This window comes from Oncorhynchus tshawytscha, linkage group LG01 (assembly GCF_018296145.1).
Source record: "Oncorhynchus tshawytscha isolate Ot180627B linkage group LG01, Otsh_v2.0, whole genome shotgun sequence".
Classification (NCBI taxonomy): Eukaryota; Metazoa; Chordata; class Actinopteri; order Salmoniformes; family Salmonidae; genus Oncorhynchus; species Oncorhynchus tshawytscha.
Window position 1 is genome coordinate 63,639,055 of NC_056429.1, and position 24,788 is coordinate 63,663,842.

General features: G+C 47.1%; 1 protein-coding gene across 7 annotated transcripts in view; it reads left to right on the forward strand.

Annotated features, from left to right (window-relative positions):
* The window catches only part of ctbp2a (C-terminal binding protein 2a), a 136,949-nt gene that overhangs the window by 64,662 nt on the left and 47,499 nt on the right, over positions 1-24,788 (forward strand). For 4 of the 7 annotated variants that reach the window (XR_002954194.2, XM_024427551.2, XM_024427572.2 and 1 more), the window contains exon 1: positions 21,698-23,990. The exons of the other annotated variants lie outside the window; for them this stretch is intronic. Coding sequence is in view for 3 of the 4 variants with exons in the window: in XM_024427551.2 (XP_024283319.1) it covers positions 22,022-23,990 (1,969 nt within the window). In the remaining variant the exon portion in view is untranslated. Of the gene's footprint in view, positions 1-21,697; positions 23,991-24,788 lie in introns of those variants that run through there. 7 annotated transcript variants of the gene reach the window in all.

Consider the following 24,788-nt stretch of genomic DNA (forward strand, 5'->3'; position numbering starts at 1 on the left):
CCCATTTCATGAAGCTCCCGATGAACAGTCCTTGTGCTGACGTTGCTTCCAGAGGCAGTTTGGAACTTGGTAGTGAGTGTTGCAACCCAGGGTAGATGATTTTTGCGTGCTACGTGAGCTCTTTGAGCTTGTGTGGCCTACTACTTCGCGACTGAGTCGTTGTTGATCCTAGGCGTTTCCACTTCACAATAACAGCACTTATAGTTGACCGGAGCAGCTATAGTAGTGCAGAAATTTGACGAACTGACTTATTGGAAAGGTGGCATCCTATGACGATGTCATGTTGAAAGTCACTGACATCTTCAGTATGGGCCATTCTACTGCCCGTGTTTGGCTATGGAGATTGTATAGCTGTGTGCTCGATTGTATACACCTGTCAGCAACGGATGTGGCTGAAATAGCCGAATCCACTTACTTGAAGGGGTGTCCACATACATACTACTGTATTTGCTGTAGTGTGCAGGGGATATAGGCCTAGTGGTTGAGAAGATCTCTCTCTCTCTGTATCTCTCTTCCCCCTACCCCCTCTCTCTCTGTATCTCTCTTCTCCCTACCCCCTCTCTCTCTCTCTGTATCTCTCTTCTCCCTAACCCCTCTCTCTCTCTGTATCTCTCTTCTCCCTACCCCCTCTCTCTGTATCTCTCTTATCCCTACCCCTCTCTCTCTGTATCTCTTCTCCCTACCCCCCTCTCTCTGTATCTCTCTTCCCCTACCCCTCTCTCTCTGTATCTCTCTTCCCCTACCCCCTCTCTCTCTGTATCTCTCTTCCCCCTACCCCCTCTCTCTCTGTATCTCTCTTCTCCCTACCCCCCTCTCTCTCTCTGTATCTCTCTTCTCCCTCCCCCCCCTCTCTGTATCTCTCTTCATCTCTCTTCTCCCTACCCCCCCTCTCTCTGTATCTCTCTTCTCCCTACCCCCCCTCTCTCTGTATCTCTCTTTTCCCTACCCCCCTCTCTCTCTGTATCTCTCTTCTCCCTACCCCCCTCTCTCTGTATCTCTCTTCTCCCTACCCCCCTCTCTCTGTATCTCTCTTCTCCCTACCCCCCTCTCTCTGTATCTCTCTTCCCCCCCCCCCTCTCTCTCTGTATCTCTCTTCCCCCTACCCCTCTCTCTCTGTATCTCTCTTCCCCCTACCCCTCTCTCTCTGTATCTCTCTTCCCCCTACCCCCTCTCTCTCTGTATCTCTCTTTTCCCTACACCCCCCTCTCTCTGTATCTCTCTTCTCCCTACACCCCCCTCTCTCTGTATCTCTCTTCTCCCTACCCCCCTCTCTCTGTATCTCTCTTCTCCCTACCCCCCCTCTCTCTGTATCTCTCTTCTCCCTACCCCCCCTCTCTCTGTATCTCTCTTCTCCCCCCCTCTCTCTGTATCTCCTTCTCCCTACCCCCTCTCTCTGTATCTCTCTTCTCCCTACCCCCTCTCTCTCTGTATCTCTCTTCCCCTACCCCCTCTCTCTGTATCTCTCTTCCCCCTACCCCTCTCTCTCTGTATCTCTCTTCCCCCTACCCCTCTCTCTCTGTATCTCTCTTCCCCCTCCCCCTCTCTCTCTGTATCTCTCTTCCCCTACCCCTCTCTCTCTGTATCTCTCTTTCCCCTACCCCTCTCTCTCTGTATCTCTCTTTCCCCTACCCCTCTCTCTCTGTATCTCTCTTTCCCCTACCCCCTCTCTCTCTGTATCTCTCTTTCCCTACCCCTCTCTCTCTGTATCTCTCTTTCCCCTACCCCCCCCTCTCTCTCTGTATCTCTCTTCTCCCTACCCCCTCTCTCTCTGTATCTCTCTTCTCCCTACCCCCTCTCTCTCTGTATCTCTCTTCTCCCTACCCCCTCTCTCTCTGTATCTCTCTTCTCCCTACCCTCTCTCTCTCTTCCCCCTACCCCCTCTCTCTCTGTATCTCTCTTCCCCCTACCCCCCTCTCTCTGTATCTCTCTTCCCCTACCCCTCTCTCTCTGTATCTCTCTTTCCCCTACCCCTCTCTCTCTGTATCTCTCTTTCCCCTACCCCTCTCTCTCTGTATCTCTCTTCCCCCTACCCCCTCTCTCTCTCTGTATCTCTCTTCTCCCTACCCCTCTCTCTCTGTATCTCTCTTCTCCCTACCCCCTCTCTCTCTGTATCTCTCTTCTCCCTACCCCCTCTCTCTCTGTATCTCTCTTCTCCCTACCCCCCTCTCTCTCTTCCCCTACCCCCTCTCTCTCTGTATCTCTCTTCCCCCTACCCCCTCTCTCTCTGTATCTCTCTTCCCCTACCCCCTCTCTCTCTGTATCTCTCTTCCCCTACCCCTCTCTCTCTGTATCTCTCTTCTCCCTACCCCCCTCTCTCTCTGTATCTCTCTTCTCCCTACCCCCCCTCTCTCTTCGTCCTACCCCCTCTCTCTCTGTATCTCTCTTCCCCTACCCCCTCTCTCTCTGTATCTCTCTTCCCCCTACCCCCTCTCTCTCCCTGTATCCCCCCACGGGGCGGCAGGGTAGCCTAGTGGTTAGAGCGTTGGACTAGTAACCGGAAGGCTGCAAGTTCCAAATCCCCGAGCTGACAAGGTACAAATCTGTCGTTCTGCCCCTGAACAGGCAGTTAACCCACTGTTCCTAGGCCGTCATTGAAAATAAGAATTTGTTCTTAACTGACTTGCCTAGTTAAATAAATAAACTCTGTTATCTGTAGCCCATCCACCAGCAGAGGTTAGCAGTAAAGCCTGCTGTCAGCACTGTGTTAGAATGGACATGGCAACCCTGGATAGAGTCACAGTGTATGAGTGGACCTGGGCTGGCTCCTGTTCTACTTGTATCAGAGGGACAATATCAGTCACCCTGGCTGGATCAATCACTTGTACTGAGATCATGTCAGAAGATATCATCTTTGGCTGACCAAATGAGCTCGTCTTTGTGTGTGTGGGTGTGTGCGTGCATGTATATCAAATCCCATCATGGACTTAAACCCTATAACTTTGTCAAAATGTAGAGACTGACTGAGTTAGTCTACTTAATGGCGTAACCCTCTGTCATCGTCATGCGTCACTGTGATGACTCATCACATCCCTCACTCTACCTTCTAGCTGCCTCCCTCCACGTTAACCCCAACACTACAAGTCGATGAGAGAGATGGTTAGTCACAACAGGGCCTAACTGTCACGAGGAATGACTCTGAGTTACTGAGTTATCCAGGCCAATGTCACAACTTCACGGGAAAGCCAGGGGGAGTATCTGTTCCTAGGATGGTATGTGTGGGTGTGCGGGATTGGAAGGAAGTTTTGATCCTTTTCCACCTCATGTGATAGGGACTTGTAGTACCTCCATAAGGTTTATTCAGGCTGGTGATTGGGTTACTGGCTGAGCTTTTGGAGGAACATCCACACACAATCTCTCACTGACAGGAACCATTATTCATGGGTATGTATACTGAAACAGCTATATTATACATACACACCACCTCCACCCCCTTACTGTACTGTAGCCTTCCAGAGCCTCAGCCTGCCATGCCCTGCCCTGTCTTTAACTGCCTTTATTGTGTGTGCTTCCGTGCGTGTGTGTGTGTGAGAGAGAGAGACCCGTGGGACCAACGGACCTGCCAGCCCTCCAAAACCACAGCTTTGATGGTTGTCTTACAGGGCCTGGGAGAGTGGGTAAGGAGCCTCAGGCCTGGCCAAGGAGGGAGGGAGGGAGGGAAGGAAGGGGGAGAGAGGGGGTTTAGGAGGTTGGAATTGGGTTAGTGAGAGACTCTTAAAATCTAGTTTGATGTTTCCAGATTGCTGCTGAGTAGGGAATTTGTAATAAAGGGATTATGTGCGTCAGTGTGTGTGAGAGCAAGAGAAAGAGAGGGGGAGCGGCTCTCAGCGCTCGGCTCTGACAGTCATTTTTTGTTTCATGAGAGCCACAGGGGGTGTGTGAGCAAAGCACCACCACAACGCGTAATATTTGACCACGAACCGTGCAGCAGAAGCAAGCCTCTTCTCCGCTACTCTTTGATCCGCGTGAGGCTACAATACATCGCTTTTCCCAGGGAAGCTGTGAAGCCGAATGTTATTGAATGATTGTGTTTGAGTCTGTTATTAAAGAATGTGAAACAGTGTTTCTGTATGTTAACTATTGCACCATTGTGTTCATGAGTCTTATTAAATGGGTACTTTGACTGCTTTTCATTAAATCATGTATGACTACAAATATGGTCATGGCCTAAAATAAAAGTTGTTCATCTGGGTATATAAAGTGTGGTGCCTTGAAAGCACATCGGCTACAGCATGTTTGTTTGTCTGAAACGGTACACTGTGCCTTTTTTAAATTCCCCCATGAAACCTTCTCTGGAGAGTTTGGAACCGCCACTGAATGGGCATTTAACTTGTCTGTAAAGGAATGCTGCTTCTCAAGTGGGGCTGAAGTCCATCACTAGGCAACCAGAACTGTCAATCAAATTATCTCAAGCTGCCTGTGTGCAGACCACTCACTCCTAAGTACTTTGAAGTTTAAATACAATGACGTATCAATACATTTAGTAGAAAGAGAACGCATACCTTACCATTAAAAAAAACAACAGGAAAATGGCTGAAAATTGGTCTGTTTTCATCCTAGGTCTGCAGGCTTCTCTCCTTCAGGCCATTCATCACCTTTTTGGATCTGAATCCGAGCATTGTCCGGGTTATGGCTGCGTTCTCCAGATAACTTGGAGATAACCCCATCAGAGAGGGTTATGCGACCTCTGCATTCGAAGCATCATATTCGGTGCACTTCCAGGAGGACTTATTTGTGTCCCGTCGTTCCCGTTTGTAGGTGTAGCCTTCATGTGCCAGCAGCATATTTTTTCTACACACAGAAAGGACACATTTGGGTTCCATTGATTGTTCTGCTCCTCTGAGAATAATGAATGTGGAAGGTAGCAGTGAAATGTCCTTTTAAGCAGAATATTTGGATTATTAGCATATGAATGACTTGCAATTTGATTGCTGGACTATTGAAGCCATCCATCCAGTCTTTTTAATTGAAATGTCTGCCTTTTACCAGATCAATTTTTCCCCCCATTAAATTATTTATTTTCATAACTGATAACAATTCGGTATGCTATAACCTATAAATAATATTCTGCCCATATGAACACATTCATTTTAGGACATATAAAGAAAAGCAATGCATGATTTAATGAGACTCAAACAGTCTATATAGCTGGCTTCACAGTTTCCCTGCCAAATAGGCCTACAAGAACTTGACGTATCTCGATGACATTGAGTATGAAAGGGGGTCTTTAAAAAAAAATATTTTCTTTTACCCCTTTTTCTCCCCAATTGTTAGTTAGTCTTGTCTCATCGCAGCAACTCCCATACGGACTCTGGAGAGGCTAGGGTTGAGAGCCGTGCGTCCTTCGAAACCCAACCAAGCTGCACTGCTTCTTGACACAATTCCCACTTAATCCGGAAGCCAGCCGCACCAATGTGTCGGAGAAAACACTGTACACCTGGCGACCGTGTCAGTGTGCACTGCTCCCAGCCCGCCACTGGAGTCGCTAGTGCGCGATGGGACAAGGATATCCAAGCTGGACAAACCTTCCCTAACACGGACGATGCTGGGCCAATTGTGCGCCGCCCCATGCGTCTCCCGGTCGTGGCCAGCTGCGACAGAGCCTGGACTCAAACCCAGAATCTCTAAGACTGTGTGATCACGCTCTCTGCAGCCGATGTGAGTCAGAGCTTTTGAAGAGGTCAACATTCACAAGGTCGCAGTGCCAGACTGATTACCAGGACGTGTACTGCGGGCATGTGCTGACCAACTGGCAAGTGTCTTCTATGACATTTTCAACGTCTCCCTGTCCGAGTCTGTAATGTAATGTTTTAAGCTGACCACCATAGTGCCTGTGCCGAAGAACACCAAGGTAACCTGCCTAAATGACTACTGACCCGTAGCGCTCACGTCTGTAGTCATGAAGTGCTTTGAAAGGCTGGTCATGTCTCACATCAACACCATTATCCCAGAAACCCTAGACCCACTTCAAATTGCATACCGCCCCAACATATCCACAGATGATGCAATCTCTATTGCACTCCACACTGCCTTTTCCACCAGGATGAAAGGAGCACCTATGTGAGAATGCTATTCATTCACTACAGCTCAGCGTTCAACACCATAGTGCCCTCAATGCTCATCAATAAGCTAAGGACCATGGGACTAAACACCTCCCTCTACAACTGGATCCTGGACTTCCTGATGAGCCGCCCCAGGTGGTAAGGGTAGGTAACAACACATTCACCACGCTGATCCTCAACAAAGGGGCCCCTCAGGGGTGCATGGTCAGTCCCCTCCTGTACTCCCTGTTCACTCATGACTGCACGGCCAGGCACGACTCCAACACCATCATTAAGTTCGCCGATGACAACAGTGGTAGGCCTGATCACAGACCGCGTCGAGACAGCCTATAGGGAGGAGTTCAGAGACCTGGCCATGTCATGCCAGGACAACAACCTCTCCCTCAACGTGATCAAGACAAACGAGATGGTTGTGGTCTACAGGAAAAAGAGGAACGAGCACGCCCCCATTCTCATCGACAGGGCTGCAGTGGAGCAGGTTGAGAGCTTCAAGTTCCTTGGTGTCCACCTCACCAACAAACTGTCATGGTCCAGTCGTGAAGAGAGCACAACAAAATGTATTCCCCCTCAGGAGACTGAAAAGATTTGGCATGGGTCCTCAGATCCTCAAAAGGTTCTACAGCTGCGCCATCGAGAGCAACCTGACTGGTTGCATCACTGCCTGGTATGGCAACTGCTCAGCTTCTGTCTGCAAGGCACTACAGAGGGTAGTGCAAACGGTCCAGTACATCACTGGGGCCAAGCTTCCTGCCATCCAGGACCTCTGATACCGCCTGCTATAGAGGGAGGCCTTAAAACTTGTCAAAGACTCTAGCCACCCTAGTAATAGACTGTTCTCTCTGCTAACTCACGGCAAGCGGTACCGGAGCGCCACGTGTAGGTTCAAGAGGCTTCTAAACAGCTTCTACCCCCAAGCAATAAGACTCCTGAACACCTACCTACATGTACATGTTACCTCAACTAACCGGTGCCCCCGCACATTGACTCTGTACCGGGACCCCCCCTCTATATAGACTCGCTATTATTATTTTACTGCTGCTCTTTAATTACTTGTTACTTTTATTTGATTTGGTCTGGGCATTCATGACAAGTTACAAATAGCTCTCTAAGGTCTGCATTGACTGACACGACAAGAGAAACTGCTGATGCACTGCCCATTTTCAAAATTGCACCTTGTGCATTTTACTATTTCAACTTTCAGGAGTAAGTTGAAAGCCAGACTGAGTTCCTTAAAAAAAAAAAAAAATTCTAACCCCCATAATGCATCTCTCTCCTCCAGACAGATATGAGAGCCACGTGTATCCCTGGCCCATCCAAGCCACTAACCCTCCAGCCTGGGAAATGCTTTTCCAGCATGTCTTTTACAGAAGCATATGGGGTTCAACTCACTTTATTGGTTGATATAATGAACATTTTTAACTGTGCTATTGTTTTTTTTCTTCTTCATGGCCATTGGATGATTTGGCAACAGCAGGGTTTCCTCTGTTTACAAGCAGTTGGGTCATTCTATCAGATACAGTGCCTTTATTCATACATAATTATTCATACCCCTTGATGTATTCCACATTTTTGTTGTTACAGCCTGAATTCAAATTGGATTACATGGATTTTTTTTCTCACCCATCTACACGCACTGCCCCATAATGACACATTTGAAAACACGTTTTTAGAAATGTTTGTACATTTTATTGAAAATGAAATACAGAATATCTCATTTACATAAGTATTCACACGAGTCAATATTTTTTTAGAAGCAACTTTGGCAGCGGTTACAGCTGTGAGTCTTTCTGGGTAAGTCTCTAAGAGCTTTCCACCCCTGGATTGTGCAACATCTGCCCTTACATTTTTCAAGCTGTGTCAAATTGGTTGTTGATCATTGCTAGACAACCATTTTCGGGTCTTGCCATAGATTCTCAAGTAGATTTAAGTGAAAACTCTAACTCCGCCCCTCAGGAACATTCAATGACATCTTGGAAAGCAACTCCAGTGTATATTTGTCCTTTTGTTTTAAGTTCTTGCCCTTCTGAAAGGTACATTCAACTCCCAGTGTCTGGTGGAAAGCAGGCTTAACCAGGTTTCCCTCCTATGATTTTGCCTGCGCTTAGCTTCATTTTTTTTTTTTTTTTTAAATCCTGAAAATCTCCCCAGTCCTTAACAATTACAAGCATACATTTTTGTCAGTATTACTTTAGTGCCTTGTTGCAAACAAGATGCATGTTTTGGTATATTTGTTTTCTGTACAGGCTTCCTTCCTTCCTTTTCACTCTGTAAATTAGGCTAGTATTGTGAAGTAACTACAATGTTGTTGATCCATCCTCAGTTTTCTCCTGTCACAGCCATTAAATTCTGTAACTGTTTTAAAGTCACCATTGGCCTCATGGTGAAATCCCTGAATGGTTTCCTTCCTCTCTGGCTACTTTGTTCGGAAGGATGCCTGTATCTTTGTAGTGGCTGGTTGTCTACCAATAGATGCCCTTCTTCGCAAGGTATTGGAAAACCTCCCTGGTCTTTGTGGTTGATTCTGTGTTTGAAATTCCCTGCTCGGCTGAGGGACCTTTACAATTATCTTTATGTGTGGGGTACAGAGATGAGGTAGTCATGTTAAACGCTATTATTGTGCAACTCTATAATGGGCCTGTTCTGCAGCCCTGAATCTAACTGTGTGGTAAATTATGCTTATTCATGTACTTCACACATTGTGCATAGGCCAATCAGATTTTTAACATGCAATGTAAAACTATGAAGTAGACCATGGGTCATACAGTACATGGTCTTTATGGACATGATGTAGATTAGTGATGTAATGCAGTTCTGGTCTATCATGATGTGTAAATTCCATACACCATTGCTTGCAAAGTACTTGAATGAGTAGTTGTGGGGGTGGCGGGGGGGGGAACAGTTCTGAAGCAAGAAATGTTCTGTGTGCACATTTTATTTCCTTCATCAGAACAAGCTTGACAAGGTAAACAAACCAACTGCTTGAATCTATTTCCAGAACTGAAGCACAAAATAGAAATCAAAGTCAATATTGATGAATGAAAACAAGGTTGGTCTTTGTAAGTATGTCACAGCCGTGGACCATAATGACAGTGTGATTGGGTGTTCCATTGGTCGCATTTGGAAAGCCGAGCAAACTAACCGCATTTCTGTTCTAAGAGTAACCGTGTCGATATAATCTCTGTTTATTAGCTGACTATTGATTACATCGTTAAAGGTCCTGAAGAGCAATTCCTTACCACTGAAGAAAACAGTAAGTGTTTTAGTTTTCAGTCTGATTCGTGTCCAACGAGTATGTAGACTGAAAGGTGGTTTCATTTCATTTCCCAGGTGGTAACTCAAGGACACACATATTTAAAGACATTAGCCAGGAATCAAAACAAAAAGCCTTCACTAAGACCCACACACTTGGTTTACAAAGAAGTGAAGGGGCCGCACATTTGACTAGAAATGAAAGTTACAGAATTGACCTTTAACCCCTTACACTCGTGGGAATTGGTCTATATCTATGGCACCCACTTGGGTGATGCCTCAGCAGCTCTGGGCTCCAGAAATCTCACCACACACTGTTGTAGCCAGTTGACCTCATTACGAGCCCTCTGCCTCAGCACCTCATTCCTTTGCTGCATCTTCCATTCATCTCAAGCTTCAGGTGACTCTTCAATTGATGTTTTCAAAAGATCAGGAACCTGCAGCCAGGTGAAACAAAAAGGCTGGTACAGGCCTCCCGAGAGGCACAGTGGTCTAAGGCACTGCATCGCTGTGCCACTAGAGATCCTGGTTTGAGTCCAGGCTCTGCTGCAGTCGGCAGCAACCGGGAGACCCATGGGTCCGACGCACATTTGGCCCAGCGATGTCCGGGTTAGGGAAGGGTTTGCCCTTCGCCTCTCCCGAGTCCGTGCGGGAGTTGCAGCGATGAGACAAGGCTGTAACGCCTCAATTGGATACCACGGAATTGGGGAGAAAAAGGGGTAAAAACAATTAGCCAGCTAGCTAGCTAGACAAGCCAAAAAGTGTTGACCTTCCAGTTCATCTGCAAATCTGTGGGTCAAAACCACCAGACATATGCAGAAAACTCAATGTTATCAAATACAAAACAGCTGATAAAAAAAAACGATTAAAAATATTTAAATATGTAGCTACATATTTATAGGAGCTCTCTGCTTAGGCTGCTGCTTAGGGTGCCATGGCAACTGCAGGATATGGGAAAGTGATTAGACTAAGGGCACGTTTGTAAATTCACCCTGGCTATCTACTCCGATTTCAGACCATTCACGTCTGAGTGTGCCAGAGCGCAGAATAACTGATGAATTTTACAACACTCAACACACGTTGAATATGGCCGGTGTCAGTAAACATCGGCAAAAAAGCTTAATTAAATTGTTGCCAGCAGCACAGTTAGTCTGGATAACGCTCTGGATAACATTTAAACAGCCAGTGAAATGGTCAGTGAGGTGTTCTATCATTTATGTCTGGAAGTAGCTAGCAAGCTAGATAACTTTAGCCAGTTAGCTTGGGTGCTTGACTGTCATTGTAAGGTCAGAATACTTCAATCAACCCTACTCCTCGGCCAGAGGGTCCAGTGTGCACACGAAACGCTCCAAGAGCGAAACACTGAATTTACAACACCCAGAGCGCACTCTGGGTGTTCTCTGGCACTCCAGAGTGAATTTACAAATGCACCCTAAAGGTGAGGACACAGCAGTTGTCACGCCCTGGCCTTAGTTATCTGTGTTTTCTGTATTATTTTGGTTAGGCCAGGGTGTGACATGGGTGATTTATTGTGTTTCGTCTTGTCTAGGGGTTTATTAGATTTATGGGGTTGTGTTCAGTGTAGTTGTCTAGGTAAGTCTATGGTTTGCCTAGAGTGGTTCTCAATCAGAGGCAGGTGTGTATCGTTGTCTCTGATTGGGAGCCATATTTAGGCAGCCATATTCTTTGGGTATTTTGTGAGTGGTTGTTTCCTGTCTTTGTGTTTTATGCACCAGTTAGTACTGTTACGGTTTTCACGTTTATTGTTTTGTAGTTTGTTCATGTTTGAGTTTTCTTATTAAAGAACCATGAACTATAACCACACTGCGTTTTGGTCCGCATCTCCTTCCCAGAAAGAAAATCGTGACAGCGGTTCACCTGATTACACAGTTGATTTTATGTGCATTTTACATTATCTATACTTTCTGCCACATTTGTTGATATTGAAATGTGAAAATACTCTGGATACATTCCGTAACATGATAAGAATATTTATGGGAAAATCTGGGCTAGGTGCAAAATCAGAGAGAAAAAATCACGAGGGATTGAGTGAGGTCTAACTGGTGTTTCCATGTGGCCACAAGCCTCCCCAAAATGTGCACAATTCCTGGGTAATTTCAATGCACTTTTATGACTCAGTCTTCAACTATAAGGTGCTTTTTTTATCTCTCCTAGCTGTGCCGTTGAGGAACTCTAGAGAAGCACGTTTGTAGTTTTCTTTGGAACACATCCCCACATCCCCGCTTTTACACAATTATTGTTGTTTATACAATCCAAAAACGGTCCGTTATAAATCGCAATCTGGGTCAAGTAGACATAATTTGAAAGGTTGTTCCATTGCCAACATGACTAGCTATACTGAACACAAATATAAATGCTACATGTAAAGTGCTGCTCCCATGTTTCATGAGCTGAAATAACAGATCCCAGAAATGTTAAATATGCACAGAAATCTTATTTCTCTCAAATGTGTTTACATCCCTGTTAGTGAGTATTTCTCCTTTGCCAAGATAATCCATCCACTTGACAGGTGTGGCATATCAAGAATCTGATTAAACAGCATGATCATTACACAGGTGTACCTTGTGCTGGGGACAATAAAAGACCACTTTTAAAATGTGCAGTTTTGTCACAACACAATGCCTCAAGTTTTGAGGGAGTGTGCAATTTGCATGCTGACAGCAGGAATGTCCACCAGAGCTGTTGCCAGATAATTGAATGTTAATTTGTCTACCATAAGCCACCTCCAACGTCGTTATAGAGATTTTGGCAGTACGTCCAACTGGCCTCACAACCGCAGACCACGTGTAACCACGCCAGCCCAGGACTTGCACTTCCGGCTTCTTCACCTGCTGGATCGTCTGAGACTAGCCACCTAGACAGCTGAAGAAACTGAGGAGGATTTCTGTCTGTAATAAAGCCCTTTTGTGGGGGAAAAAATAATTTTGCCTGGCTCCCCAGTGGGTGAGCCTATGCCCTACCAGGCCCAACCATGGCTGCGCCCCTGCCCAGTCATGTGAAATCCATAGATTAGGGCCTAATTAATTTATATTGACTGATTTCCTTATTTTACCTGCACCTCAGTACAATCGTTGAAATTGTTGCATGTTGTGTTTATATTTTTGTTCAGTATAAATGATAAAATACGTTCTTGCAGAGTTAGGCTTTCACAAGGCAATTCAGAGAAGCAGATACACATTCTACACAATACAACAAACAGGCTCATTCTGTTCAGGACAACCCAGGGTATAACCCCATATCATCTTGTAGCTCTACATCAAACATAATGATCATAAATGTTGACACTGTATATTACAGGTTTTAAGATGGAAATGTGAAGTGCACATTTGGACTCACGGGTGTTTTGGTTTATCTCATCTTTCAAAATACATTAAATCCTCGTTATTGACAGCATGTCCCTCTCAGACAACAAACAATTTGCTAAAGTTGCCTAATTGGTGGGCGGGATGGGGGCAACTTCTGAATATGAGCACCGAGTGCAACAAGAACGGCTGTCACTCAAAACCCATACAGAGCTGTGTAGCGGAGACCCTTAGCTCTGATGTCATGTATAGCATGTTACTGTACAGCCACTGATTTCCAATTTAGGCGCTTATCAATGTCCAAATCTGCATGATTTGGATGATTTGCATGATCAATGTCCAATCTCCATTTTGAACCTGTATACAGGTATGAGTGTAATGGGTTTAATGAGGAGATGGTTAGAAACATCTGCTGTCAGACATCAGTTGTCATCTGCGTATGACTGCATCATCTTATTCTTGGCCCAGCTGCAGCGGCTTGTTGCCTGATATCGCCCTCCACCCCACCTCACCAACGCTGGAGCACCCCCTCCCTCGCCCCCTAGTCTCGTCTGTCTTCCCCCATCTGTGTACCCAGCATGCTCTGGCTTTGCTACTTCTACGGCCGCTGGGTAACACTCCAGAACACAGTGCCACAATATTTAGTCAGACCTAAGTGATGTTGTAGGGTGAAGGTGAGGGTGATAGAACAAACCTAGATGGTGAGTGTGGTTATTTTCACATGCATGTACATGAAAATAATCACCACAAATGTTTGTTGTAAAATGTTTCAAAACCTCTAACAATGTTAGTGGGTCACTTAACAGTTACTTCCAATTTGCAGTAACTTCCTGGGTAATGCATGGCATCACATTTACACCAGATGGAAAACCATTAGTTGTCTATTGCAGTGGAGAGGTGAGGGTTTTTTGTGCCATCAGCCATGATAACATTTTAGAGAGATAGAGAACAGGAGAGGTATCCTGACGTATACTTCCCCGGTAGGGGAGCCTTTTACCCAGACTGTGAGCACAGCCTAAGCCCCTGATACTTCCAACCCCCTGCTCCTAGCATCCAGTCAGGCTATGAACTCACCCCAACCAACCCCCCACCCCTCTCCGGGTTGTGTTCCAGGCTTCCAACCAACCCCCCACCCCTCCCCGGGTTGTGTTCCAGGCCTCCAACCAACCCCTCCCCACCCCTCCCCGGGTTGTGTTCCAGGCCTCCAACCACCCCTCCCCGGGTTGTGTTCCAGGCCTCCAACCAACCCCCCACCCCTCCCCGGGTTGTGTTCCAGGCTTCCAACCCCCCACCCCTCCCCGGGTTGTGTTCCAGGCCTCCAACCAACCCCCCCCACCCCTCCCCGGGTTGTGTTCCAGGCCTCCAACCACCCCTCCCCGGGTTGTGTTCCAGGCTTCCAACCAACCCCCCACCCCTCCCGGGTTGTGTTCCAGGCTTCCAACCCCCCCCACCCCGGGTTGTGTTCCAGGCCTCCAACCAACCCCCACACCTCCCCCGGGTTGTGTTCCAGGCTTCCAACCATCCCCCCCACCCCTCCCCGGGTTGTGTTCCAGGCCTCCAACCAACCCCCCACCCCTCCCCGGGTTGTGTTCCAGGCCTCCAACCAACCCCCCCCCCTCCCCGGGTTGTGTTCCAGGCCTCCAACCAACCCCCCACCCCTCCCCGGGTTGTGTTCCAGGCCTCCAACCAACCCCCCACCCCTTCCCCCGGGTTGTGTTCCAGGCCTCCAACCAACCCCCCACACCTCCCCGGGTTGTGTTCCAGGCTTCCAACCATCCCCCACCCCTCCCCGGGTTGTGTTCCCCAACCACCCCCCACCCCTCCCCGGGTTGTGTTCCAGGCTTCCAGCCAAACCCCACAGCCCCTTTATGGGCTTATGGAGATGGTCATAGAGGACTGTATGTTGGGGGAGAAGGAGAATAACTCATCTGGGGTCCATAATCTCACAAATCCCAGGGTAGGAGGAGTGTGTGTGTGCGCCTGCGTGCTAGTGTGCCCATTCTACAGTATTTGTGGGAGCTAGTTTGTATGTGTGGTTGCCTTCAAGACGTGGAAATTAGTTCTCGGAAAGACAAATCTACTGCAAAGAGAAAACAATAGGCTGTTTTAACAGAGCTGTGTCTGGGCTGGATTTGGCCTGGAAGGAGGAGGGGCTAATAGGAGATTGAACACGGATAGATGAGCAGTGTGGGATGCAGGCTGTGAAAGCTGTAACAGGGTTGACACCTAGGAAATCATTACCATCGGCTTTAGTTTCTGTTTTATTTCCGTTTCTGCATCGTAAATTGCCCTCCTGAGCAGTGTATGAATCTTGGAGAGATGTTGTTTAAATATTAATAACATAGAAAGTAATATGATATGACTGTAGGTAAGACCAACTACATTTAGTAAGAGTATCCACATGCCCCGTTACAATCTGATCAGTCACAAGGCAGTCATGGTATTGCTATCAGAGTCGCATAGCTACATACAATGCGTTGAGGTCAATCTGTCCTGTGTAATTGAATCCCTCCCTTAGTTTGCCTACTGCCCCAGCTCATCCATATGTCAATGTGTGTTTAACATTTTAATCATGAAATGAGTGAACCGACGTGAATGAATATTAATATGCTGACTACACTGGGCACACACGTGCGTCTGTTGATTTTGTCTATCCACACCAGAACACCATGAAATATCAAAATGAACTCTGAACCAACTATATTAATTTGGGGACAGGTCGAAACACATGAAACATTCATGGACATTTAGCTTGCTAGCGTGCTGTTGCTAGCTAATTTGTCCAGGGATATAAACATTAGGTTGTTATTTTACCTGAAATGCACAATGTCCTTTTTGTCCTGGATATTTGTAAAATTTTTACCCATTTTGAGTTACACAAAATTGTGTGTTCTCGACAATTAATCCATACATATAAGGGGAAACTTAGTTAGTTTCTAGTAGTCTCTCCTTCAGTCGTCGTCTTCTGCATTACCAGCACCAACGGGACTGGAGTGTGGACCTCAGTTCCGCTTTCAAGCACCCACATGGGTATATGCTTCTAAAAACCAATGAGGAGATGGGAGACGCGAGCAGTGTGGTCAGCATGTAAGGCAGTTGTTTTTTTAATGTCAAGTCAGTATTCATGTCTAGTCCTTGTTTCATGTATTCATGTCAGAACAGGGCTGGCTACAGCAGTGGCATGTCTAAATGTAATGGGACATTAGTGAAGTCGCTGTAGCATGTCAGAAGACGAGGAAAGGAGTTGCCTTGAACAGGGTCAAAGGCTCAGAGCAGATCTAGGGTCACACATGCTTGCGGTGTACTGAGTACAAATGAGCTCATAGCATGTGAGCTTACACACACACACACACACACACACACACACACACACACACACGACATACAGTACACACCCTCCATCCCTGCCTCTGTCTGACTGAGATGCATTATTAATATCGAGGCAGAGAGCTAGGATTTGACTGACAGTGAGATGTAGGGGGCATATTAAACGTAGGCATCTGTGTGGGTAGCCTCTTTCACAGATGTCAAGCATGCAACAACAAAGAACACCAAGCCCCTTGTGAATAAGGAAGACCTTTTCTGTTCATGTGGCAAGTAGTTACAATGCCAAGGTGTACAGAGAAATATTGTGTGGCGACAGGTATTTCTGCGTTGTATTGATTTATTTTGTTTCACCTTCCACTTGTAATGTATAATACTGGGTTTGTACAAGTGGCTCACTTTTGTGTCTTCTCTCACATAATTGTGTATGTGCCTCCACAAGTATTTACATTTGAATGTCACAGTGTTTCAAAAGGGAGAGTTCACCAAAATTACAAACTGTAAGCAGTCTATGGACAAGGTATGACTGCAATCCATTCTTTGGTTTTGTTTACCTGGCTACTGTTTCAAATGCTAACTTTGCAGCATTTGTGGCACAAATCTAATCGATTTGTAGATCAAAACAATATGTCATTTTGTCACTTGGGTGACGACCTACAGTCGTGGCCAAAAGTTGAGAATGACACAAATATTCATTTCCACAAAGTTTTCTGCTTCAGTGTCTTTAGATATTTATTGTACAATTACATGAACTTGATGCAAAGAGTCAATATTTGCTGTGTTGACCTTTCTTTTTCAAGACCTCTGCAATCCACCCTGGCATGCTGTCAATTAACTTCTGGGCCACATCCTGACTGATGGCAGCCCATTCTTGCATAATCAATGCTTGGAGTTGGTCAGAATTTGTGGGGTTTTGTTTGTCCACCCGTCTCTTGAGGATTAGCCACATGTTCTCAATGGGATTAAGGTCTGGGGAGTTTCCTGGCCATGGACCCAAAATATCGATGTTTTGTTCCCCGAGCCACTTAGTTATCACTTTTGCCTTATGGCAAGGTGCTCCATCATGCTGGAAAAGGCATTGTTCATCACCAAACTGTTCCTGGATGGTTGGGAGAAGTTGCTCTCGGAGAATGTGTTGGTACCATTCTTTATTCATGGCTGTGCTCTTAGGCACAATTGTGAGTGAGCCCGCTCTCTTGGCTGAGAAGCAACCCCACACATGAATGGTCTCAGGATGCTTTACTGTTGGCATGACACAGGACTGATGGTAGCGCTCACCTTGTCTTCTCCGGACAATATTTTTTCCAGATGCCCCAAACAATGGGAAATGGGATTCATCAGAGAAAATGACTTTACCCCCGTCCTCAGCAGTCCAATCCCTGTACCTTTTTGCAGAATATCAGTCTGGCTTCTTTGCTGCCCTTCTTGACGCCAGGCCATTGTCCAAAAGTCTTCGCCTCACTGTGCGTGCAGATGCACTCACACCTACCTGCTGCCATTCCTGAGCAAGCTCTGTATTGGTGGTGCCCCGAAGCTGAATCAACTTGAGGAGACGTTCCTGGCGCTTGCTGGACTTTCTAGCCTTCTTCACAACAATTGAACTGCTCTCCTTGAAGTTCTTGATGATCTGATAAATGGTTGATTTAGGTGCAATCTTACTGGCAGCAATATCCTTGCCTGTGAAGCCCTTTTTGTGCAAAGCAATGATGACGGCACGTGTTTCCTTGCAGGTAACCATGGTTGACGGAGGAAAAACAATGACTCCAATGCACCACCCTCCTTTTGAAGTTTCCAGTCTGTTATTTGAACTTAATTAGTATGATCGAGTGATCTCCAGCCTTGTCCTCGTCAACACTCACACCTGTGTTAACGAGAGAATCACTTACATGATGTCAGCTGGTCCTTTTGAGGCAGGGTTGAAATGCAGTGGAAATGTTTTTGGGGGATTCAGTTCATTTGCATGGCAAAGAGGGACTTAGAAATTAATCTGATCACTCTTCATAACATTTTGGAGTATATGCAAATTGCCATCATACAAACTGAGGCAGCAGACTGAAAATTAATATTTGTGTCATTCTCAAAACTTTTGGTCACGACTGTACACACCTTGGGACTCAACAACACACCAGCCTGGGACCTGGCCGCAGTGTGGGGATCCATTTGTTGAGGCACTATGCTCCAAGGAGCGTGCAAAGATGAGTGAGTGAACTGTCCCATTAATGTCCTGTGTATACTCAGGCGTAGGGATCCTTCATCCTTGGTTTGTCGACAGTGTCTTTGCTTCGTGTTACTGTATGATTAGATCTACAAACCCAGAACACACATACTCTATCTAGAACTGTTCCACCCTGACTGTTTCAAATCAAATCAAATTTTATTTGTCACATACACATGGTTAGCAGATGTTAATGCGAGTGTAGCGAAATGCTTGTGCTTCTAGTTCCGACAATGCAGTAATAACCAACAAGTAATCTAACTAACAATTCCAAAACTACTGTCTTATACACAGTGTAAGGGGATAAAGAATATGTACATAAGGATATATGAATGAGTGATGGTACAGAGCAGCATAGGCAAGATACAGTAGATGGTATCGAGTACAGTATATACATATGAGATGAGTATGTAAACAAAGTGGCATAGTTAAAGTGGCTAGTGATACATGTATTACATAAGGATGCAGTCGATGATATAGAGTACAGTATATACGTATGCATATGAGATGAATAATGTAGGGTAAGTAACATTATATAAGGTAGCATTGTTTAAAGTGGCTAGTGATATATTTACATCATTTCCCATCAATTCCCATTATTACAGTGGCTTGAGTCAGTGTCAGTGTCAGTGTGTTGGCAGCAGCCACTCAATGTTAGTGGTGGCTGTTTAACAGTCTGATGGCCTTGAGATAGAAGCTGTTTTTCAGTCTCTCGGTCCCAGCTTTGATGCACCTGTACTGACCTCGCCTTCTGGATGATAGCGGGGTGAACAGGCAGTGGCTCAGGTGGTTGATGTCCTTGATGATCTTTATGGCCTTCCTGTAACATCGGGTGGTGTAGGTGTCCTGGAGGGCAGGTAGTTTGCCCCCGGTGATGCGTTGTGCAGACCTCACTACCCTCTGGAGAGCCTTACGGTTGTGGGCGGAGCAGTTGCCGTACCAGGCGGTGATACAGCCCGCCAGGATGCTCTCGATTGTGCATCTGTAGAAGTTTGTGAGTGCTTTTGGTGACAAGCCGAATTTCTTCAGCCTCCTGAGGTTGAAGAGGCGCTGCTGCGCCTTCTTCACGATGCTGTCTGTGTGAGTGGACCAATTCAGTTTGTCTGTGATGTGTATGCCGAGGAACTTAAAACTTGCTACCCTCTCCACTACTGTTCCATCGATGTGGATAGGGGTGTTCCCTCTGCTGTTTCCTGAAGTCCACAATCATCTCCTTAGTTTTGTTGACGTTGAGTGTGAGGTTATTTTCCTGACACCACACTCCGAGGGCCCTCACCTCCTCCCTGTAGGCCGTCTCGTCGTTGTTGGTAATCAAGCCTACCACTGTTGTGTCGTCCGCAAACTTGATGATTGAGTTGGAGGCGTGCGTGGCCACGCAGTCGTGGGTGAACAGGGAGTACAGGAGAGGGCTCAGAACGCACCCTTGTGGGGCCCCAGTGTTGAGGATCAGCGGGGTGGAGATGTTGTTGCCTACCCTCACCACCTGGGGGTGGCCCCACAAGACTGTTTGATAAAGATGTGTAGTCTAGTCTAGCACACTCTTGGGAATCAGATCACAGAAGTAAATCAATAAAAGAGGGGAATAGCGCTGTTTAGGTTTACACTGATGGAGTTGAAACACGGGTTGTTGTACACAGTCTACGTGGGTGGGTGTTGGCGGCAGGACAAGGGCTTCCAGTGACCAATGTTATTGTTATTTTTTTTGCTAAGTGAATTGAATCCTATTCCCACGAGGCATGTGCTACGTAGGGTTGCTGTTACATAGATAACTGTGTGTGCATGCTTCTACATATGTGTATGCCTTTCGGTTTCCCCAAAGTCCCCAAAGACTTAATTAGTTTACTTTTCACCCTGCTATTCATTCAAGCATGAAACTGAATTGAGAAACTCTCGCTCTCATTTTAATATCAGTGCCCCCAGCTGCCTCCTGTCTCTTGCTCTCTCATCCATCCATTTCCCTCTCTCTCCATCTCACTTGCCTTATTTCCTTCTGTCAACTCTGGTTTCCTGGAACTATAAAAACACAGGGGGAAAAGTCAGTTGGTCTGAAGTCAATTCCACTATCAATGATAATCCCCCTTTTCCTGTCAACCCATAATGCAACAGCATTGGGCGCTTTAGCATTTCCTTTGACATCCTGTCCAGTGTTATCGCTTCTCTTCCTAATTACGCAACACTGATTAAAGAACGATAGCACGATCCACCACTGCAATCCAGCAGGTCTTCACGATGCTCTAAAAGCAGGGTAAACTCGAGTATAATTTGTCAACGAGGTGTGATATTTGAGAGGGTCCATAGCTGTCATGGCAACAGAAAACATGATGCCCCAGCACTGATCCCAGGACAGGGTTAATGAAAATGGAGGCGTATTCTCCGCCTTAACATCTGTTCTCATGCATTAGTTAACAGGGAACCTCTCCAACAGGGATCAAGTGTCAGCTGGCCAGGCAGATAGGTAGGCCAAATAATTATGCACCACAGGGGGACTGGGAGGATAGGAAGGATTCACAGAGGGTTTCAAGGATTGCTTAGAGAAGTGTGTGTGTAGTGACAAAGTGCATTCTCCCCCCAGGTCTCTCTGACAAGGGGCAAAATCCAGACACAGAGCTTCGCTTGGTAAAGGGGATCAGCAATGCTTTGGGTGGAGTGCTGTGGTAACAGCAGGTTGACAGATTGTGGTTGGAGAAAATGGCTTTAATCCAATAATTGTACATGCAAATAGTTGCTTTGAGGACAAGCCTTGCTTTTGTCACTTTCTTTCACGCTTATTATTTCTAAAGGGTTGCAGGCAGTATGCTTTAATAACGTTTTCAGATGTTTTTTTAGCAGTCAGTTTCCCATTGCCCCCTGTGGGTTCTGTGTCTCCGGGTGCCAGTCGTCTTGTGACATTTACTAGGTCCTCTCAGTGAGGGGGGAGAGTGTGACAGGAGTTTCACAGGAGTTGCGTGGTCACTCTGTCAGCGTCGGCCCAGGCAACGGATTAGTGTCCAATCAGAGTGGATTTGATGTTTCCTGACGGCACATGAGACTTAGCAGGGAGATCTGTATTCATTTCAATCACCCGCCTGCCTGCCTTCCCCTCCCTGAGGGCTACTAGCGGGGTAGTGTAAATCTCTCATGCTCATTGAACGAGACCCAGCAAGTCATTGACAACAAAATCAAGTGATCAGACCCAGGTAAGTGTCCCGGGCCACGGATTTGGATGGAGGTTTGCCCTTACGTAAATGAGCAGAATCCTCAGAGATACTTTTTAGTTGGTTCACGTAACGTCACGATGGGTAGCAGAATTAAGCCGTCTTTATTTAGACTGTAATCCCTCATAGCAATCGCCAGAGTGAGTAAAATGTCCCAGAGTAGGGGAAGGATAAACCCTACTGGATTAGTACAAGCCCCTGCCTACAATCCCATCCCACCCCCTCCAATATTCCCCCCTTTTGTGTATTTTTCCTCTCACCGCATCGGGTAGCCTACATGGTTGGTGGCCAGCACAAGCACGGACCCTGTCATTGTGGTTCAATGGAGTAGTTGGGGCTGCCTTTGCAGCATTTGCACAGTGTGGTGTCCTCTCACAACTAGCAACAATATTTCCATAGATTAATTATTCAAGGATTGCCTGTCAAGGGGGAGCCACTGAATAGAAAGGACCTCAGAAGAGCCCCCAAAAATTACAACTGGATATCAGGTGAAACAATATACCCCACTGCTTCATCTCTTTTTGCTCCTCCTCCGTCCTCCCTCCCTCCTTTCCACTCTTTTGATGTAAATTGTAACTGAAGACTTGAAAGAAAACACCAACTACTCCCTGCTTGTTTTTTGTCCTCTGTAAAGCTGTCCAGTTTTTTTTCTCTCCAATGCTCGTCGCCAGCAAGCAGTTGAGTATCGGTCGCTCCCACAGTTGGGACACCCTGGGGGGGAATGAGGGTCAGTGGGCCGGGGGAGAAAGCGTGTATGACCAACAAGGCAGGATAGCGGGTCGACGAAACTCGCTGTCTTACGGGGCAGAGGGAGGAGGTTACTATGAGACTCCCCCTGGGATGCGTCCTCCAGACCTGGATCTGAAACGAGACCCCTACTCCTACCAAGACTCTCTGTACAGTCAGCAAGGCTACGCTACCGATCCCCGGGGAATGAGAAAGGGCTCAGTCCCTGAGCTAAACAACTACGACCGTCCACCCATGGCTAATAGTCACCGAGGATTCATCGCCTCCCAGGACTATTATCCCCATGACCCTGCTATGGCTCCCCGACCACCAGAGGACCCCCGGGGCTTCTACCGGGTGGAGCAGCAGACTCAGGAGCAGCCTCATCCGCTCAGCAGATCCCCGTCCCACTACGGGATGAACCCAGTGGGACGCCCACCATGGGACCAGGGACAGGGAGGGAGGCCCTTACCTCCGGGTCCTTCGTCTTCTTCTCCTCTTCCTCCTCGCCCTCTTCCACCAACTGCCCATTGCATTAACCAGGTTTACAATCAGCCTGCAGCTGTAGCCGCAACCAATATGATGCCAGATGGCCAAAGCTCTCCTGCTCACTATGGAATGGAACAACCCTCTTCACCTCGTTACACATCTGAGCCAACCCCTCTAGCCGGCCAGACAGTCTATACCGACATCAATGGCCATCCCGTGGACCCTCGGCAGCAGCCTGCAGCCACCTGCCTGGTGGTGGACCCTAACACTCAGGGGCTGGATGGGAGCATGCAGCAGCGAGGTATGATGATAAGGCAGGAGTGCACATTGCCCTACAGCGTTCAACAACAACAAGCTCCGCAGCCCAACATGCAGGTCTACAACCCCAACCCTCCTCTCGCCACCCCTGTTCCTGCACCTGTTCCTGCCCCTCTTCCTATCCCACCTGCCCCTGTAGCCCTCCCCCCTCCACCTCCCACAGCCCAGCAGACGCCTGCAGCCCCAGTGGATCACAAGAGGAACGCCGACCCAGAGTTCCTGGCTCTTCTTCGAAACGAGGGTCTCTCAGAGAGTACCATCTCCTCACTCATCCAGCAGGGCTTTGACACAACCGGCATGCTGGCAGTCATGGAGGAGAATGACGTACGTTCAGTGGCTCCCAACCTAGGGCAGGCGCGGGTGCTGTCACGGGTGGCCATCAGCGTTAAGAGGCCCTTAGAGCCCCCTCCCACGCCCCAGCAACAGGCCCACATGCGGGGCCGCTCCAACAGCTTCAGCCACCGCTCTGACATGTACCTCCAGCAGCAGCAGCACCAGCAGGCCATGGGCATGGACCCCCGGCTGATGGCACCACAGACCCCTGGTACCATGCAGACCATCTCCCCCACCATGGCTGAGGCCCTGGCCAGGAGGCCCAACAGTGCTCCCTCTCAGCAACTTCTGGAAAATACACAGGGCTACCCAGGACCTCGTACCCCAGGGACCTACAATGGTGCCATGGTCCCTGTCCAGTCCCGGCCCATGTCTGCATTCTCCCAACACCCGGGTGTCCCCATGACGCCGGGCATGCAGATGATGGCTGCCATGCCACAGCAGATGCAAGCCATGCAACAACAGCAAATGCCAGTGTGCATGCCTGCCCAGCTGTCACCTCAGCAGGCCCCAAGGGCATACTCCACCAACTACACAGTGCCCATGGAGCTGATGAAACGGGACCGCAGCCTGCAACCCGTGCACAGCGCCCACCCCAGCCCTCAGATGATACGCAAGGCTGGGGGCACCCCGTCCGATGGAGCCATGATGCCAGTGGGTACCAGCATGCAGAACCAGAGTGCTATGGCCACCAACCAGAAGCTTAGCCGCCGTACTGGCCCACCTGTCATCGTCTCCACCATGGCATCACCAGATACAAGTAAAGCATACTTTTATCCCCTCAACCATTCCCTCCTCTTCCTCCTCTCCCCTAGTCCTCCTGTATAGAATGTCTCTTGGCTGTAGTGTATTTGTTGGCTACTGAAGGAGTATGGTTACTGAAAGAGTATGGTTTCTCTTGGGTTATATAAAAAAAATTGTAGTTATAGATTTTTTCTATTTGAAATGGAAGCTCTGGTTAGATAACCATTCACTCTGTACTCTAAGACAACAATTAGGTATTGTGTTTTTGCAATCAAATTAATAATTATTTTATACCCTTATCAGGATAGCCCCTTTCTCAAATAACAGTTGAATATTTAAGGCTATGAAACTGCTCTCTTTATGACAGCTATTTGGCATGAATTGAATACAGGATACTGTAATGCAGTGCTCTTAAACCAAGTGCCCGAAAAGGGCCATTTATCTGGTTCCCACTCAACGTTGAAGTGTTTGAGATACTTTTTCTGTAGATTGATATGAATTTATCTCTTTGCTGCTTTCACATCATTTCAATCTATCCTTTGGCTGTGTGGAGCTCTGCTTATCGTTAACCTGTGTATGTGCCTTTGTATTGGATTGACAATGGATAAACATCTCAACTCAATACGGGATCGGTGTCCCCTCCACGGGACAGTTGAGCTAACGTAGGCTAATGTGATTAGCATGAGGTTGTAAATAACAAGAACATTTCCCAGGACATAGACATATCTGATATGGACAGAACGCTTACATTCTTGTTAATCTAACTGTAGTGTCCAATTTACAGTAGCTATTGCAGTGAAAGAATACCATGCAA